Source organism: Rhea pennata, chromosome 10 (assembly GCF_028389875.1).
Source record: "Rhea pennata isolate bPtePen1 chromosome 10, bPtePen1.pri, whole genome shotgun sequence".
NCBI classification, from domain to species: Eukaryota; Metazoa; Chordata; class Aves; order Rheiformes; family Rheidae; genus Rhea; species Rhea pennata.
The window spans coordinates 22,001,017-22,020,082 of record NC_084672.1 but is presented as its reverse complement, the minus strand read 5'-3'; the positions used below and the strand labels follow the sequence as shown (position 1 = coordinate 22,020,082).

At 62.3% G+C, this 19,066-nt stretch overlaps 2 protein-coding genes across 2 annotated transcripts; one reads left to right on the top strand and one right to left on the bottom strand.

Moving 5' to 3' along the window:
* Window positions 1-2,349: 2,349 nt before the first annotated feature.
* RPP25 (ribonuclease P and MRP subunit p25) lies at window positions 2,350-2,994 on the bottom strand. Its single transcript, XM_062583930.1, has one exon. It carries the CDS (start codon window positions 2,992-2,994, stop codon window positions 2,350-2,352), a length of 645 nt encoding a protein of 214 aa, XP_062439914.1.
* An 8,000-nt stretch (window positions 2,995-10,994) lies between these two features.
* On the top strand, window positions 10,995-18,789 carry SCAMP5 (secretory carrier membrane protein 5). The gene is made up of 7 exons (XM_062583938.1): window positions 10,995-11,046; window positions 13,550-13,623; window positions 13,933-14,061; window positions 14,878-15,034; window positions 15,844-15,945; window positions 16,282-16,399; window positions 16,867-18,789. The coding sequence occupies exons 2-7, from the start codon at window positions 13,617-13,619 to the stop codon at window positions 17,059-17,061; spliced, it is 708 nt and encodes a 235-aa protein (XP_062439922.1). The 5' UTR covers window positions 10,995-11,046; window positions 13,550-13,616; the 3' UTR covers window positions 17,062-18,789.
* The last annotated feature ends 277 nt before the right edge of the window (window positions 18,790-19,066 follow it).

The following is a 19,066-nucleotide window of genomic DNA, read 5'->3' as shown; positions in this document are numbered from 1 at the left end:
GTCAGAGCGGCACCAGCCAGCACAAATTAAACCCATCCATCAGTTTGGCTCCCTTTGCCCGTTAGTTCAGCAGAGAATTGGCAAAATAAGTGGAGGGGAGGATACTGAGACCGTACGAGTTTTGGGGGAGGAAGAGCAAGGGTTTGGGATCATTACCTGCGGAGGAGACGGGCAACAGGCTCGCGTATTGTGGTGGTTGCCAGCAGCCAGCATAAACCTGAATCAAGGGACACCTCCCAAACCTGTAGGGATGGTTGGGGGCAGTGTTTGTAAAGGGTTTTATTTATTCGGATTTTTTTAGCACAGGATCCATTCAGAGTAGGAGTTGGCGCTGCTGTGGGGTACAAAGGCAAAGAAAGAGCCGCAAAGCTTTCCCAGCCCACTCTCCTTGGAGAGACGGGGAACGGTCATCTCCCAGGAGTAAAATGTCTCCAGCCTGAAAGTCATGCTACTGCTGGCCCACAGAGATCCCGAGTCCTTTGGAAGAGCCCCTTATGCTGTGAATCGCCACCAAAAAGGTGGGCAAGCAGAGACCTGGGGAGGAAAGGGAGGCTGGACTCCTATTCGCCCAAAAAATAAAGGCTTGGTTTTTAACAGAGCAGGATATTGACCCCAAAAACCCACTCCCAAGGCAGGGAAAGCTTCCCCGTCTCGTTATGCATATCGTGACATCCTTCATTAGCCTGATTTAGCACGGGAAGCTGTGAGAGATGCTGCGCTGAGCCCGCTGGGGCGAGGGGCTCTCCTGATAAACGCGCCGGGCTGGCTCTGTGCACGACAGCTACTTCTGCACAGCCTTATCAGCCTGAGCCCTCGCCAGCTCGCGGCTCCCGCAGCCAGCGACGCGGCATCCGAGTCCCAGCGAGGTGCGCCCCTGGGATCTGCTGTGTCCCCTCCACTATTCATGCCAACCCCCTCTTTGTCCCTGCTGGGAAAAAGAAAACAGCACAAAAGTAATAACAAAAAACCTCCCCAACGATCAGGAATTAATATTCAATAACACAGTGGCAGATAAGTGAAATGAATCAATCTGTAGCAGGGCAGATAAGCGCAAGCCTCAGGCCCGGAGGAGCAGCTGTCTGCTGGGGGAGATAACAAGGTCACAGCGAAACAAAACGGCTCCCTGCTTCCTCCACCTCCTCCTCCTCGCCTTCGCCTTGGTGCAGCCCTCCCAGTAGAGCCAGGCATGTTCGCAGCCAGCGCCGGGAGGCAAAAGAGGCGGTGGGGGACAGGCTGCCCGTGCCGGCGAGCCGTCCCCACGGCGGGCCGGGAAAGCAGGGAGGGGGCAGAGGGAGAGCGGAGACGGGGATGGGCTGCAGGGGCTGGCGCTCGCCCGGCTCCCCGGAGCAGTTCGCAGCACTCGGAGGGAGGCCGGCGGATGCCGATAGCCCGGCAGGACCGCTGGGGCTGCCAGGGCAGAGGAGGCAGGAGGGCTCCCACGCGGCTCTGCCGACGCAGCACGGATCAGCTCGAGCTGTTTTGGAGCTGTGCATGGAATAAAAGCGATTACGGAAAAAACATGCAGCGGAGAGGCAGGAGCCGCAGCGGCTCTGGCTCCACGGCACCCCATGGGCCAGTGCCAGCGGAGAGCGAGGGCTCGCTGCGCAGCGAGAGGAGAGAACGACCCGGCTGCTTGTTTGCGTGTTTTATTCGGGATGATTCACAGAGCCACGGGGCGCTGAGCCCGGCATTAATAAACCTGACAGCTCCTCTCCAGGGGTAACTGAAGCCGGTCCGATAATGAAGGTGTTGCTCCAAGGGGTTTTGAGCAAAGCCATCGCTCCCGATGCCGGAGACGCCTCTGCGCGCGGCGGCGACAGCCGGCCGCCAGACCCCCCAAGAGCGGTGGCCGGCCCCATGAGGGACGGGGCCCACAGCTGTCCTGGAGAGCTGGCCCACCCGCTCCACGCCACCGGCCCCCCAGAGAGGCTGCCCCACAGATGGGAGGAGGGCTAAAGCCACAGGAAGCCACCCTGGGGGGTGGGAGAGGAGGCTGCTCTCTGCGTTCCCAGCCGGCAGCCTGCGAATAGACCCCGTCCGCTCGGACGCCGGAGAGCTCAGCGCTGAGACCCGAGCAGCTCGTTGCCCTTGTGGTACGCACAAGACCAGCCTAACTGGTTTCCGAGCCCCGTCGCTCTCCCCTGCTCCCGCCGGCCGGAGCCAAAGGTGAAACACCCGAGGTGCTGGAGAAAGATTTCTGCTCAAGGCAGGGAGAAAAAGTTTGGAAACAGGGTCGGGGGGAAGGATGAGGCGAAGCGGCTGGAAACCTGGAGTCCCTCCCGCACAGCGTCTCCTGTCTACGTGGGTGCCGTACGGCCGGCGCTCCCAGGGAGAGGGGCGCGAAGGGAGTCAGTGGTGGTGGTGTGGCTGGAGGCCCCCGGCGCCCTGGGGGCCATCGGGTGCCTCTACCTGCCCCTTCTTGCTCGCCAGCTCCTCGTGCGGAGGCGGCAGGGCTCTCTTCAGCCCCTTCGCAGAGGAGCTCGGTGCCTCTCCGCCAGGCCGGCTCTCCTCCGCCAGCAGCCCCTCGCCAGGCTCTGGGGGCTGGTAGCCCGTCTGGGTGGGATCCAGGGGGTCTCGGGAGAGCAGGATGCAGATGGAGGGCACGTTCTTGTGGACGGTGAGGTTCTGCGCCGGGCTGCCGGGCAGCGGGTCCTTGTTCTCCCACACCTCCAGCAGGGTTTTGTAGCGTACCTTGGTGACCTGGTGAAGGCCTCCCAGCTTCCGCTTCATGATCTCCACGCAGGTGATGGTCTTGGTGACCGCCCTGCCGCAGCCGCTGAAGACAATCTGCCGGCTGCCCTTCAGCTCCATCTGGGCCATGGCAAAGCCCATCAGGTTCCTGATCTTGCTGCCTTCCTTCACTTTCATCTCCACCACACCGGGCGGCAGGTCGGGGAAGGGCAAGGGGCTCTCCTCTTCCGACGTCCTGACCTTTCGGAAGTTCTCCATCCTGGACTGGGCGACTGGCTTGGATCCCCCTCCTCCAGCAGCCATCCCTTGGCGCTTGCCAGTGGGGAGCGCGGATCCGCGGGGGCACCTAGAGCCCGGCACCCATGGCACGGGTCCCTCCGCCTGCTGCCCGCCTCCAGCCCAGCCCGGAGGAGGCCGAGCGTAACGCTGGACCACCAGCCCCTACCGCCGTCCTTGCCCGAGCGCCGGAGGGCTGGCTCGGTGGCCGCGCCAGGGACTGTCCCCCGGGGAGGCAGAGCTGCCGGGTCCCTCCAGGTGCCCGCTGCGTCCTCCCGGCGCCGGCACTTGGCGATGCCTGGGCTCCTCTGCTCCCACTGCAGCGCTCGCTTCTGCCGCTCTTCGCTTCATTCTGGACTTCAGCAGCCCCCAGAGCTGTTGTGTGTAATTAGCAGATCCTCCCCCGCTCCCTCCCCTTCCTCCCCTCCTCCTCCTCCCCTCGCTCAGCCTCCCATCCCAGCGCCCAGCTCGGGGCTTCATCCCTTCCCAGCCCCGCTTCCCTCCCTGCCGGGAGCCGGGAGGAGGCGAAGGGGAAGCCAGGGATCCGGCGGCGCGGCAGGGAAGGGCGGAAGGTGGAAGGGAGAGGGAAAAGCACGCTCCTGGCTTCCCGGCGCTGCCAGAGTCCTGCCCCTTAAAGCAGACCTGGTCGCTTCTCCCGGCTTTTGCTCCGCTCAAGGACGCTAACCGCGAATGTCAGCAGAGCGCAGCAGCCGCGGCGCTGGCCAGCCGGCTCTGCTCCCGGCCCTCGCTAGGCGTCAGAGAATCCACCTCTGCAGCCGGCTCCCGGGGCCACGGAGACCCGCCGGCGGGGCCACGTCCCGCAGGGCATCTCCTCCACGCCGAGAGCTGCGTGATGGAGACCAAGAGGGCACCCCGAGCCCCAGGGCTCCAGCGGGTAATGCAGCGCCGGGGAGCCTTTGGGTCTCACCCGGCAGCGAACGGCCCGCGGGTGGGTGAAGCTGGGCAGCCCTGGGGACACCAAGGGAGCAGCGAGGCCCCGAGACATTTCCCCTTTCTGCCCTGCATCCCTGCCAGAGGCTGGCCCCTGGGCTGCCCTTGTCACCTCCGTCCCGTCCTCTCCTGCCCGAGCCTGCTCGGGGATCATTGCACAGCGGAAAGACATCCCGAGTATTGACTTGCACTCAAATCTTAACGGCCTCTAGAGGCCCCTGGATGGTTTTCACCCTGGCAGGGCTTGAAAAATACATAAATAAATCAACCGATCTGATGCCGCCGCAGCTGCAGCCTGCAGGACGGCAAGTCCTGGCTGGTCCCCTCCAGACCAGGAGGCCTCTGGGGGCCCCACACCACCTTCCTAACCAGGGGTCCAAGTGCCAGGGCTCTGGGACACCCCAGGGACCCGGCTTTGGGCAGGGGGCAGAACCTAGCAGCGAGGTCCGGAGGGACCGGCTGCCGCAGGCTTTGGCATAGCGCTGGCATCCAGCCTACGCGGGCAGGGGTGCCCCATCGGAGAGCAGCGCCCCGTCGTGCGAAGGGTCACAAAACCAACGGTGTGGGAGGTCACCTCTCCTGGAAACCGCCCGGCACCCAAATAAGCCGACAACCGAACCCCTTCGGCACCTCTGGGGAAACTGAGGCAGGGGCCGCGACGCCATCAGCCCAAGCTCACGTGCACGTCGGCAGTGGATTCGGGCTCTGAGCGCCAGCGCTCCGCTTCCACCATGAGTCGCTCACCCTGGGAATCGCAATGTTGTTTTTCCCCCCTTGCATGTGATGAATATTTGTGACAGCCTTGCATAAGCCGCTCGGCTCCTTTCTCCAGCAGCCTGGCATGGATTAAGCCTCTCATGGAAATTGCTGCCTTTAAGAGATGAATCTTCAGGCTGAAAGACTAGGAAAATAAATGGGCAGGATTTTGGCAGCCATTCGCAGAATGTACCAGCTCAGAGTGAAGGACTGGGAAAGCTGAGGCAGCTCTCATTAACTTTGCACATAAACTTTACAGGCATAGGAATAATAAAAAAAAATCTCAATAAGTGATTAAATAGCTCTGGAGACGCACTGCTTCGGCACAAAAGCCACGCGTCTTTCAGGAGTCCGGCGCGTTGGGCGGCTAGGGGCGGACGTGGCGTGCTTCGGAGGGTGGAAGTGAGCCGGGGCTTGCAGCAGGATGAGGCCCCGGTGCAGAGCCAGCCCACCCAGGGCTCCGGCGGCAGGGACCGACTCCTACCGCCCGCAGCCCGCGTTTGGGCCGCCGCTCGAGGAGCTCGGCCCGTCGAGGCCTCCGGAACGGCGGCAGGCGAGGCGCAGCCGCGCTGCAGGGCTCCCGCTCCACGCGAGCCCGTTCGGAGGGCGCGCTCCCCCCGCGGCGAAGGCAGCGACGCGGCAGGGTCCCGCTTCGCCTCGGCGGCGCTTAAAATGTAAATGCATTTCGTTATTAGCAGCTCTGCTGCTAATTACCATCCGAAGCCATTCATTACCCTGCCAGCTTATTTGCTGGAGGACAACAGAGCGGATGGGTTATTCCGAGCACAGGAAGAGCTGCAATGAGCTCATCCATAAAGAGCAGCCGAGCGGGAGAGGGGAGTGCGGGGATGCGCCGGGAGAGAGCAGGGGGCCGATCCAAATGCAGAAGAGGCAGATGGTAAAAGTGGGGATGGAGGAACGATGAGCAGAGTAAGGACACCCCGCTTGGTGTCTGTCCGTCCAGCCGTCTGTCCTGAGCATCCGCCGCTGTTGGGGAGGGCGATGAAGGCTGTGGGAGCCGGTGATCCAGGCTGAGACTGGCAGGGGAGAAAAATGGAAACATATTCATAACAGAGAGCAGGGCAGCGGGGAGGAGCACGCCGTAACCCGAGCCCCTGTCCTCCGCCTGCCCTCCCTATATTTTCTTTCCTGTGAGGTGCAGGAGTCGTTCGGAAAGTCGAAGCATCCGATACAAGGAAAGTTGCCGTGCCGCCATCCATCTCTGCGTCACATCGCCCCGTCTCAGGTCTCAGGCGGTCATCACGTTGCACCTGGTGGCCCGATGCGTGGCCTGATTGCAGCTCTGCGCGGGAGCCAGGACAGGCCTCCATGCGAGGCTGCCAGGGATGAAACCCCCTGCCCCGAGCCCAGCCGGGGCCTGGCAGCAACGCCGGCCCCAGGCAAGGGGAGCCGGAGCGCACCCACAGGGCTGGGCAGTGGCAGGAGCCCTGGGGTCCTGCCTCCCGCTCAGGTGCGTGTGCAGCGTTATCAGCCAGAGCAAAGGCTTTTGCAGCAGCAGAGGGAAACCAAAGCTGCATCCGAGCAGCCAGGGCAAGGGTAACCCACTGGAAGAGCCCAGATTGCAATCCGCGTTGTCCAGCAGTGGAAGCTTGTGTTGGTTGCCCCTTTAGGCTGCGGTGCTACAACTGGGTTCATCACAGCATTCAGCCATAGTCCAAGGAATACACAGAGCAACACAGCAGCTTAAAATAACCCTTAGGCTCTTGAGGGCACTAATATATCCTAATGATCCTGACCAGCCTCACCTGGGGCCTCCAGCCACCCACCCTCAGAGCCCATATAAACTCAGTCTGTGGCCATTGCTCCTCACCTAAGCTGTGCTGTAGGAGTGCAGGTCTCCAGCTTGGCTACAGAGATGGCTGGAGGTGCTGCTGATCTGGATCCCAGCCTACAGGCTCACTTGGTAAGCTTGTCTTGGCTTTGCCTCCTCAGCCTGAGTTTGCTGATGATCTGAGCTCACAGCTGCTCCCTGGGGTCTGTTCTGCTTGCCATGCTCAGGCCTGCAGTGTTGATCCCTGGCTGGTGAAGCCCTTGCCTGCAGGCTGTGTTACCCTGAGGGAGCTGCTGGCCCTTGCTGTGCCCTGGCAGAGCTGGTGTTAGCCTTCCCCTAGGGACCCTTTCTCAGATACCTCAAACCAAAGGTAAGTACCTAAAGGGAGGAAGACCATGAGTTTCAGCTTCTGTGTGTGTTGGAGACAGCCAAGGTGACTCTAACTCCAGACTAGAGGAAGGAACAAGCTAACCTGACTGGGCAGAGTACCCCCAAGGGGTCAGCAAAAGCCTAGTTGTCCTCCAGAGCCTGTAGGCCACCCCATGGTGGCTCTGGATGTGACCAACCCTCCTGAGAAGCCTTCTGTGAAAAAGAAGAGCTTTCCAGCTGCTCCAGAAGGAAAGTCCTGGGGGAACACAAAATGCAAAGACAGGAGCAGGCAGAGCCTGGGAAAGGAGAGGAAATGCTTGTGGGTAGGATGTGCCTTGAGAGAATATGGCTGGGAAGGACTCCTGTGACCCGTTGTTTGTCTGTTCTGCCATCTTTTTCTGCAAAATCACCCCAGTGCCCTGGGTGAGCATCTCTTAAGAGGGTTTTTCTTTCTAAAACAAGTACTCCAGCCAAAATGCCCCCCCCACCATCAACACACTTCAACCCTGGCCTATGAAGAAAGAAATCTGACCCTTGAGAAGGTCCCTCTGCTCCTGATTAGCTCTTATTCATCTCCCCGCAGAGAAACCAGCTCTTCCAGCTGCCCCTCAGCCTGCTTACCCGAGGGTCTGCAGCGCAGCATGACAGGATGTGTTGCTTTCCCAGGTGCCTGCCCTGGCATCATGGGGCAGCAGCACGCGTGGGGGAAGGAGGTGGGCACAGGCAGGCTTGGTGACAGCTGGTCACAGGAGCGAGGCCCCTGCAGAGAGAGAGCTCTGCAAGCTGTCGCTCTCCAAGACGTTTGTTTGTACCCAGTGGATGGGGAGGTCTGGAGGCTGCAGGGGAGCTGGCACGGCTGTGTTCCTAGACTCAGTTACAGCAAGCCATTTGCGTTTGATTGTGCCCTGAAACACTGAAAACAGCAGCGTTTCCCCCATACCAAACCTCCTGGAGGTGCTGGATTGCTGCAGCCCCTTTCATGCTCCTTCTGGCTTGGGAGGCCACCGGGGCCACCCTGGGGCAGAGGCAAGTGCTGCTGCTGTAATGTCACGAGGCTGGTTTCCAGGCTAAACATCCAGCCCCTGCTGGGCAGGGGCAGGAATATGGCTCGAATGCAAGGCGGTGATGTCTCTAAGCAGGCTGTTAGACTGAGCTATCAGTCGCTTTTCCTCTAAAGCCTGCAGGCAGATAGAAATTTGGTGGTGCCAGCGGTGGTGATGGGCAGGGAACAGCTCTGCAGACTGGCAGTCTGTGAACTGTGGGATAAGAGGAACAGCAGAATGGAAACAGATGGTAGGATGGGTAGGTATGGGAGATTGGGGAAGCAGGCAAAGCGGCAGCTAGGGAGTCAATCTAGATCAGAGGAGAAAGCTCAAGAGACAAGAAATTACAGCAGAGAGGGAGGCAAAGCAGTTTCTGCAGTTCTGGGCCTAACAAAGCCACCTTGCTGCTGATTTGCAGAGTAATCTAGGAAAAAATCCAAGTTTCTGCTGACAGGACCCACCCCAGGGAGTGGTGCAGGTCTCTGGGTGCTCAGGCCCAGCCCCAAACCGCACTGCTGGGCTCCGTGGCGGGAGGCGCAGGCCCGGGCAGGCAGGGGAGCTTGTGCATGCCAGCGCCAGAACAGCGCTGGTCTCAGAGCACCCCCGTGAGGTCTCGCCTGTGCCGTGTGGCCTGGCTGAGCAGCGGTGCTTGGCAAGGGTAAGGATCCCCTGTCTGCTTGCTTTTAACACTGCTGCCTCTTTCTTTCCTGCTGCTACTTGTGAGACCGACTTTAATGCATGGCAGGTTCCACGCTTCATGGAGCAGCAGCTCAGACCTTGGACCCTGGCTGCTAAAGGCAATTAGAGCGAATAGGCGGGTCCTCAGCTCTGCGAAGGGATTGGGTATCCGTGGTGCTCAAATTGTCCTGATCCTTTCTGTTTTACCACTTGTGAGTTGGGTATCATCCCCCTTTCTATCAAGCTTCCTTCCCAGGCAATGATACTCATCCTGCTGGGGGTCTCTGGGTGACAAGGGCTCTACGGACGCAAAGTGTTCATTCCTTGCCTTAGGGCTAGGAGAAAAGTTCATCCGCTTCCCAAGCCTGCCCTGCACAGCTTCTGCTGTGGGAGCTGCAGGTTGGGGTGCTGGGATCTGGACGAGCTGCTGACCCAGGTGCCATCGCCACCCTGGCAGCCCTTCTGCTGCAGGAGGCCCTCTGGGTGCCACCCAGGGCTTAGCTGCCCTGAGTGTTGTGTGGATCCCAAACTCTTCTCTGACTCCCCCCCCCGCCTTTCTCAAAGGGATGCCCCTGCACAGCTCACTAACGAGACCCCATCAGTGTTGAGTGGAGCAAGGGGACCAATTTGCATGCCTTACATGCAGCCTTTTCCCTGTGCTGTGGTGCTCTTGGCTCCCAGTTAGGTCACTGCCCCTCGACCCCCTTTTGCAGGATTGCTGTCTAAGCAGTGCTGCTCCTGCCCTACGGTCCTTGATGATTCCTGCTAAGTGCAGTGCTTTGCACTCCCCTTGTTTTATTGCATGCTATTTTTTCCAGACCATTTCTCCAATTTGTCAAGGTCGTGTTGAATTCTAACCTATTCCTGCAAACTGCCATTGCCCCAGCTGGGCATCACTGACAAATTGAATCAGCTTATTCTCTGCCCTTCACCCAAGCCATTAAGGACTGCCTGGAGCAGCGCCGGCCGTGGGGCAGGCTGCTGCGGGGGCCCGCGTGGCGTGTCCGTCCCGCCTGGCTGAGCGGGGCGGCCAGCTTCAGAGCGGCCCAGGACAGCGGGCAGCTTCTGCTCTGTCCCAGCACGTGGGGTTTCCGACACCCCAGAGAGCACACCCGCAGCCTGGCGGATGGACGGACGGAAAAAGCGACGGCACCGTGGCTCCTCCACCAGCCCTGGGGAGAAGAGCTGCCTGCGGAATCGCCGGCACGCTTGCTGCAGCACCTGGCTTTTCTTAGGTTGTTTTCTCATTAAAATACCGGCTTCCTTGACCTTGCTTGCATGAGATAAGAACAGCCTGCTCCGTGCAAACGCAGACTCCTGCTCGTGCGAGCACGCTCTCAGCCAGGAGCGCAGCCTCTCGGACCGTGCCTGTTTCTGCCCTTTGCGTCCCACCCGTGCACCAAGCGGCGGGGCCCGTGGTTTCCATGTGGGAGAGTTCCCGGGCTCTGTGTGGAGCCTGCTGCACCTCTGCCCCAGAAAGAGCCCCCTGTGCCCCATAGAGAGTCTCTCCTGCCCCATGGGAAGCCTGCCAAGCCCCTGCCCCACAGAGAGTGTCCTCAGCCCCCGTGGAGCCTGCCAAGCCCCTGCCCCACAGAGGGTCTCTGCAACCCCCGTGGAGCCTGCCAAGCCCCTGCCCCACAGAGGGTCTCCTCAGCCCCCGTGGAGCCTGCCGAACCCCTGCCCCACAGAGGGTCTCTGCAACCCCCGTGGAGCCTGCCAAGCCCCTGCCCCACAGAGGGTCTCCTCAGCCCCCGTGGAGCCTGCCGAACCCCTGCCCCACAGAGGGTCTCCTCAGCCCCCGTGGAGCCTGCCAAGCCCCTGCCCCACAGAGGGTCTCTGCAACCCCCGTGGAGCCTGCCAAGCCCCTGCCCCACAGAGGGTCTCCTCAGCCCCCGTGGAGCCTGCCGAACCCCTGCCCCACAGAGGGTCTCTGCAACCCCCGTGGAGCCTGCCAAGCCCCTGCCCCACAGAGGGTCTCCTCAGCCCCCGTGGAGCCTGCCGAACCCCTGCCCCACAGAGGGTCTCTGCAACCCCCGTGGAGCCTGCCAAGCCCGTGTCCAGCAGACTCCGCACCCCACTGAGGGTCTCCCTGACCTGTGTGGTGCTGCCAAACTCCTGCCCCGTAGAGAATCTCCTCTGCCCTATATGGGGTCTCCTCGACCCCCATGGAGCTCGGCCTCCCGCCCCCCAGAGAGGGTCTCCAATGCCTCGAGGGGGGTCCCGGCCCCGGCCCCGCCCCGCGGCCCCGCCCCCTCCCGCCGGCGGCGGCAGCAGGACCCTGGACAGCGGCGGCGGCGGCTCTCGCGAGAGCGCGGGGCCGCCCCCGGCCGGGCCGCGGCGCGGTCTCGCGAGAGCGCGGCCGCTGCGGCAGGAGCAGCGGGCGGCGGCGGCGGCAGGGCGCGGGCAGCCGCCGAGCCGGGCCGGGCCGAGCCGGGCCGGGGCCGCCAGCGCGGGCGCTGCGGGGGCCCCGGGCCCGCCGCGCTCCGCACGGTGAGTGTCGCCAGCGCGGGGCGCCTGCAAGGAGGGTGTCCCCTGCCCCCCCATCCGCGGTGCGCGTGCAAGGGGGGGTCTGCACCCCCCCGTGGGGGGTTGCGCGTGTGCGAGGAGGAGAGTGTGCCTCCTCTTCGTGGGAGGGTTGCACGTGCACAAGGAGAGGGTCTCCTTATGCTCGGTGGGAGGGTTGCAGGTGTGCAAGGAGAGGGTCTCCTTGTGCTCGGTGGGAGGGTTGCAAGTGTGCAAGGAGAGGGTCTCCTTATGCTCCGTGGGAGGGTTGCAAGTGTGCAAGGAGGTGGTCTCCTTATGCTCCGTGGGAGGGTTGCAGGTGTGCGAGGAGGGGGTCTCCTTGCCCTCCGTGGGAGGGTTGCATTGCAAGTGTGCAAGGAGAGGGTCTCCTTATGCTCGGTGGGAGGGTTGCAGGTGTGCGAGGAGGGGGTCTCCTTATGCTCCGTGGGAGGGTTGCATTGCAAGTGTGCAAGGAGAGGGTGTCCTTATGCTCGGTGGGAGGGTTGCAAGTGTGCAAGGAGGTGGTCTCCTTATGCTCCGTGGGAGGGTTGCAGGTGTGCAAGGAGAGGGTCTCCTTATGCTCAGTGGGAGGGTTGCATTGCAAGTGTGCAAGGAGAGGGTCTCCCCCACGGGTCCGTGGCAGGTTGCTGTGTGCAAGGAGGGAGGTTTCCTCCTGCTCCGTGGCGGGTTGCAGGTGTGCAAGCAGGGGGTCTCCCTTCCTGCCCCTCCTCCGCGGTAGGTTGCACGTGTGCAAGGAGAGGGCCTCCCCCTTCGCCGTGGGGAGGACTGTGCACGTGCAAGGAGGGGGCACGCTCCGGGGGTGCCCCCGTGGGCGCCGCATGTGCGGGGCAGCGCCTTTCTGCAGAGTCCCCTTCCGCAGCGCCGGGAGACGCGGCTCGCTCCCCGGGGCCGGGCAGCCTCGGCGCTGCGCTCTCCCCGGCGCCTGGGCTCACGCCGAGCCTGGCGGCCCACGCGGGGAGGGGTCCGCGCGCGGAGGGGTCCACGCGGGGCCACTCGCAGAGCGCCCGGCGCCGTGTGCGCCCGGCGGGCGTCGCGGACGCGGCGTCGCAGCTCAGCGAGCTGGTGGTCTCGGTCGTGTCGGGGAAACGTCAGCTGCGCAGCCAGACAGCTCATATTTATAGCCTGGGCTGCGAGAGGGGAAGAAACCCGACGTGGGCGCCGTCGGACGCGGAGAGATGCCTCGCGGGCGGTTCACGGGCGGCGCGGGGGGGATTTCTTTGCCTAGCCAGCGTCTCCGCCGGTGTTTTTTTTTTCTTTTTTTTTTTTCCTTTTTAATAATACAAATTGGACCCGCGCCTGGCCCTTGCACCGCTGCCGGCGGGAGGCAGGCGCAGCTGGCGCTCCGGTGCGGAAGGAGGAGCCGGGATCCGCCTGGCGATGGGGCCGGCTTTGCCCTCCGCGGGGCCGGAGGAGGCTGCGTCTGCTCGCCGGAGGGCCGGGCTCGTCCGCGGGCTTTGCCGCCGTGGCCAGGCCGCAAGGCCTGCTCTGGCCGGGAGGATTAGCAGAGCGCTGCCTTCGCTCCGAAATTTAAAACCTCAGTCCTTAATTTTTGTTTTTCATTGGTGCCACAGATCCGTTTTGCTGCCGGGACAGGGCTAAGCTCAGCCCAGCTCGGAGATCCCGCCCAGAGCCCTGAGCCCCTGGAGTCCGAAGCAGTGTCCAGCACAGCGTCCTGGGATGCTGCCCTCCCCTTGCACCTGCAAGGCAGCACCCGAGTTGGCGCCTCTGGAAACTGCGCGAGGTGCCAAACTGCATGAGTAATAATTAGGCCGCCACTCGTTAGCGACAATCGCCTGTGATTAATTTTCGGCTGATTTCCCTCTTCCCTTCCAGCCTGGTTTTTGGCTTGGCTTTGCAGAGGCCGCGCTATCACCTTGCTCGGTGGCGGGGCGCAGCGGGGTCCCGGCCCCGCACCCCGTGTCTCCCCTGGGGCAAGGTGGGGGGTGGCGGTAGGTCGCTCGAGGAGGAGCGGGAGACTAAGCCGGTGCCCTGCCCAACATTGCTGAACCTTCTTTTAATCTTCCAGCTCCAGCCAGTGCTTTAATTGGTGCGTAAGCTTTGGGCCTTAGTAGCCTGGATTTATTCTGGAGCAGCCAGGTGTCGGTGGTAAGCCTGTACGTGTAAATACTGTAGAGGAGCGGCCGCGTAAATACAGCAAACCGCCTTATTATAGCGCTGTCCTTGAGTTATTTTGGAGCAGCGGAGGAAGGTGAAGGCTGTCTTCTCAGGGAGGCTCCGCAAAGGCAGCGGAGCTAGCTGGGGTTTGCCGTGTGCTGCTCGCTCCCTTGCAGGCGTGGGGGAGAAGCTGGCTCCTTCCCGGGTGCAGGAGGCTCAGCGCTGCCGGCTGCGGCGATGGGAACTGCCCGAGGAGGAGGAGGAGGAGGGGGATGTGTCGGGGGCGGACGAAGGCACGCCGCCGCCGCCCGCTCCGCTTCCTTCCCATCGCTGCTTTCCTCTTGTTTCCCTCCAGCTTTGGCGGAGAGCTGAGTCGGTTCCCTACCTTCCCCGCGGGACGGAGCGGCTGAGAGCGTGCCAGCATGGCAGGTACGGCGGGTCTCCGGCCGGGTCGCTCCCGTGCCCGCGGACGGGTCGCCTGAGCGTCGGGCTTTAGTCGTCGCGACCCTCGGTGGGGTTACGGGTGGCCAGGCTTGGCCGTGCCGGGTCCGTCTGGCCGCGCGGGCAGGATTTGCGTGGCTGCTTGGCTGGGGGTGGGCTGCCGGTGACAGCGGGGGTGTCCTCATTTTCTCTCTAAAACCAGGCAATTTGGGTGGTTCAATAAGATGAACTCGACAGACTCTGCGTTTGCCTTCGGTTCTGTGCAGCGGTCAGCGCTGATGAAACTTCTCGTTACAGAAAAAGTGAACAACTTCCCTCCCCTCCCGAAGTTCATCCCTCTGAAGCCGTGTTTCTACCAGGACTTTGACGCGGAGATCCCACCGCAGCACCGCACCATGGCCAAGCGGCTCTACTACCTCTGGATGCGTGAGTCGGGGGCCGGCCGCGCTGGCGGGGGGCTCGGGCGGGCCGGGCAGAAGCGCCTTTCGGAGCCCCTTCTCTGCGAGTCACCGGTTCGAGCGGGCGCGGGGGAAGCGTCGCTCTGCCCCTCCGCCCCTCCAGGCCTCTCGCTCTTGCTCCGAGCCTTTAACATCATAGGGGTGCTGGGGGGAGATAGATGTGCGGGGGTGCTGCCGCCCCGATGCAGTGTCCCACTCCAAATTCCAGCCCTTCCGCGTGGAAGAACTGGGTTTATGGCCGGGCGTGTGGGTCCGGCTGCCCCGCTCCCTTTGCCCACCCGCGACCGGGGCTTCCCACCGGAGCCCGCTGCAAGGGGGAACGGCCTCCGCAGCCGCGTTTCCTTCCGCTGCGAAGCTCCTCGCTCCTCTGCGCTGCTCGGCCAGCAGCCTCGTCGCGCAGGGAAGCTGCCGAGGCTCCTCTGCTTTCCCTTCGCCCCTCGGCCGCGCTTTCCCCGAGCGGAGCCGCGGACGTCGTCGGCTGGGCTCCTGGCGGCGGGCCGAGGCTGGGACGCGGCGCGCGGCTCCCCGAAACGCGGGAGCTCGCGGCTTTTCCCCGGTTCTCGCCGGTTCCTCCCGCGCTCGCGGAGCCCCCGCGACGCCGAACCTTGCCCGCGGGGCCGGAGCGACGGCTCGCCGCCCGAGCGAGGGAGCGCCGGGCCGGCCGCGCGCCGGGGCTCGGCGCCGCCGCCGCCGCCGCGTCTCTCTCCTCGCACTTACCGCCTTGTGCTCCTCTGCTCCCTCTGTGCCTGTGCGTGCGTGCGCGCGTGTGTGTGTGTGTTTGCAGTGAACAGCATCACCTTGGCGGTGAATCTCGTTGGCTGCCTCGCATGGCTCATTGGAGGCGGCGGAGCGGTTAATTTTGGACTGGCAATTCTCTGGCTCATTCTCTTTACGCCCTGCTCCTATGTCTGCTGGTTTAGACCTATTTACAAAGCTTTCAAGTAAGTGTTCACAGCTGAGCCCGGCTTCTCACAGTCTTCCCCCCACTCCCCCCCGCCCCCGGTTGGTGCTTGGCTTGGGGCATTGCCTGGGCGTTTGGGGGATTTCTGCTCTTTGCGTCCAGCCTTTTAGCTTCACTTTCTAACCCTCAGAATAAGGCTGTTGAGGATTTCCGGACGGGCCGACCCGAGCCGTCGAGCGCGGAGACGGCTGCCCGCCCTCGCGCGCTTGTGTCGATCGTACGCGCGACAGCGGCCGGCCGTGCCGAGCCGTGCCGTGCCGTAACCCCCTCCGGGAGGGCCGAGCCGTGCCATGGGTCTGGCCGGGTGCTCTGGCTCGCAGCGTCCGGAGGGCCTGACTTGGCCTCCGAGAAGCGTCGGCGGGAGGCCCCCCTTAAAGGGGGTCGTAGGTGCGAGGCGTTCGACACGGCTCGCGTGCTCGCAGAGACGCTCGCCGTGGCTCTGCTGGCGGGCGGCAGCCTGCCCAAGCACGGGGACGTGACCCCAAAGCTATGTCCTGGGGAGAGCAGATGCCGCGTGGTTTTTCCCTTTCCCCACCTTAGGCCTCTCGCTTTTTCTCCTTTCTGCTTGGTTTTGCTCTGGTGCCTGCTGTCTGCAGGAAGCTGCTGTTCTCAGTGACTATCGCACCTCTCTCTCGGTCACTAAACCTTGGCCGGGGGAAAAAAAAAACCAACAGCTACTTCTGTGATAAAAGGGTCCGAGGTGGGAGCCCATAGTGGCGAGAGCATCTGCCTGCCCTAGGAGTGCAGCAGGGATGGAGACCTAGGAGGTGACCGAGCCCTCTCTTGCAGGACAGACAGCTCCTTCAGCTTCATGGCCTTCTTCTTCACCTTCATGGCCCAGCTGGTGATCAGCATTATCCAGGCAGTGGGAATCCCCGGCTGGGGCGTCTGGTAAGGAGGGAGCCGCTCTCCTGTCGGGCGCCAAGGCGGTCTCCGTCGCTGCGGTCGCTCTCGGGGGGCAGGTTACGGAGGAGCCGCCAGCGTCGCGATTGCGTGGCCTGCTTGGGGCCGCCGCGGCGTAGCGCCGGGAGCGGGCAGAGGAGGCGTTTGCGCGTGGTGGGGGAAGCCCGGCAAGCTGGCTCTGGCCGTTTGGTCGTCGGCGTTTTGGTGGCTTCCCCCGGGGGAAGGCTGGGTCAGGAGCTGGGAGCGCTGGGGGAGAGGGCTGTTGGCAGGGCCAGCGGGGGGACGGTCACGGGCTGCTTCACTGGTTGCTTGATCTCGTTGCAGTGGCTGGATCGCAGCCATTTCCTTCTTCGGGACCAACGTGGGGTCGGCCGTGGTGATGCTGATCCCCACCGTCTTGTTCACCGGCATGGCGGTCTTCTCCTTCATCGCGCTCACCATGGTACGACCGCAGTGTGGCGGGGCGGAGGGACTGGGGCGCTGGAGTCGGGGGGTGAGGCCGGGTGCCCCGGGGTACCCTGTCCTTCCCCTGCCCAGACAAGCTCGGTGTGCTGTTCCCACCGCTCCCAGTACGTTTGGGGATGCCCAGGAGCGGCTTTGCCCGGCTCGAGGTGTAAGATCGAGGACAGGGCGCCGGCCCGGGTGCGTGAGCCCCCTTCGGCCGCGCGCGGGCTCCGGGGTGAAGGCGGTTAGGGAAGCAGAGGCAAGCCCAGCCGCTCCGCTGGGAAGCCATTCCCTCGGCGACGGGAGCGGGCTTTGGGAGCGGAGGCGGAAAATGCAGGGCCGGGGCCGCACTCGGCTGGAGCCGGAGTCGCTCGGGGAGGAGCAGAGGGGTGGGATCATGCTGCTTTTAGGGCAGGTTGTTATTATTATTTTTTTTTCCCTCCTCTCCTTTTCCAACCGCTCCAGGTGCATAAATTTTACCGGGGGAGCGGCGGGAGCTTCAGCAAGGCGCAGGAGGAGTGGACCACAGGCGCCTGGAAGAACCCCCACGTGCAGCAGGCAGCGCAGAGCGCGGCGGTGGGGGCCGCGCAGGGCGCCGTGATGCAGCACGAGACGCAGTACTCGGCCACCCCCAACTACACCTACTCCAACGAGATGTGAGCGGCCGGACCTTGTCCTGGGGCGCCAGCGCGGGGGGGAGGGAGGAGGAGGAGGAGGACGGCTGAGCCGCGTTTCCGCAACCATTTCGGAAGGGCGACGTGTACCATAACGGATGATTCTTTTCCCCTCTTCTCTGTAATGACACTTTTTTTTCCCCTTCCCCGTTGCTGTCTTCAGCTCTTTTTCCTCTACTTTATTTATTTTTTTTCCATTTTGGAGAGGCTGTGAGTTGACCCGCAGGACTCTCGCTGTGCGTGGTGATAGGTGTACGTTGGTGCGTTTTCTTTTTCCCCTGTGAAATAGTGTATGGTGATGGTTTTTAAATTACTGTGGTGATAGGTGTATGCTAGAAGTACATCAGCCAAAAGCCCCCCCCCCCAAAAAAAAAAGATAAAAATAGCAACCAGCACCCATCTCCCTTCTTGTGATAAGGCGACAGGAACCTTCACTCCTGGGAACTCTCCTGCTACTTCTGCGTTGTTTTAACTAGCAGGTGGCTGGCCAATTTAGTGCGTAAAAATAAATCAGTAAGATAACTCGATCCTGCCGTTGCGAGGCTGGAGGCCGAGGGATTCCTAATCGACCGCCTGGCTCTGGATCCGCAGCTTCTCCCGGTGCGTGCCGTTGTGACGGAGCAGCTGGCCGCAAAGACCGGCGTTAGCAGGCGGCTGCGAGCGGAGGCGAGGACGGGTTTCCCCGCAGAACTGGCCCGTTTGGGATTATGCATCTGCTTTTTTTAAGGGTTCTCTCTAGCAAAGCGACGGAGCGGTTCCCGGAGGACCTGTTCTTGGGCAAGGCTCCGGGTCCCGTCCTGCCACCCCGTAGGCAAGCAGTAAAACCAGTCTCGCTGCCTGGCTGAGCAGGGGGGCCGGGCCCGGGCCCTGTCCCCTTCTGAGGCACGCACTACCCTAGGGCCCTTTAGGAAACCTCCAGGCTAAAAGACAGCGGCGGTGGCAATAATTCCTTCTCTCTTGTATTTTCTAAGAAGGTGGCGGAGCTCCTGGGAACTCCGCCAGGCTCCCTGCCCCTGGCAGACGTGGCGGCCCAGAGGTCCCGGCTCCTCGGGCCCTGAATCCCTGCCCGGTTAGCGGAGGCCGAGCTCCGGGGAGCCGTCCTGCACGTTGGCAGGAGGCAGCCGAGCTGGCGCCGCGCCGTCTCGTGGTGGGAGATTCGGGGGAAAGCGGCCAGCAGACCCCAGGCGAGGCTCTGGGCAGGAGCAGGAAAAGCTCCTTCTCGGAGATGCTTTTCATACTCTAACTGCACTTTAAATAGAGCGGTCAGATTTTGTTTTTTCCTTCTTCCTCTTAATGCGTGGAAAAGCAGCCCAAGCAGAGGCCCATCTGGCCCCTTTGCTCAAATTTCTCCTGCCCCCCTCCAGGTCCTGCAGCGGGCAGACGCTCGCCCCGCAGGATAGGAGCTCAGCGAGCAGCCCGGTCGCCTCGCTGCGGTCTTTCCCCCGCCGCCTTGGCAGCGACAGCTTTGCAAGTCCCTCGTGTGGGAGAGTTATCCCCAGGAATCATGCCAAAAGGGAATTTATTTTTTTTCCCCGCCAAAAGGGAATTTATTTTTTTCCCCGCCAAGCACGCCTAGAGCAGTGTCCTCTCCAGGGCGCCACGTCGGTCGTTCTGCAGTAGCCAGTTGTCTCTTGACAAGACTAAAATGCAGCTAATGATAAAGATGCCTCTGTGCGTGTATATATGTGTGTATAAAACGTAAAGAGAAAACTAATCCTTTGCTGAGCCTATTATGTACTTAATCAGGTTTAAATATTGTGCAATTTGTTTATAGCTAGCCTAAAACTTACTATGCCAAACCATGTGCTCTGTCGTGCCACGTGTGAGAAACGCTGAATTACCGGTACCTTCACTGTTATCACTTACGCGTCTTGCTATAAACGCGAACTGTAACGAGCTATACCTAATAGACATCGCTTTGGCGTCCAACCGCCCTCTCCCGCGCGCCTCCTACGCGTGCGAGCGTGACTGCTCCCCGGGGAAACGTCCTC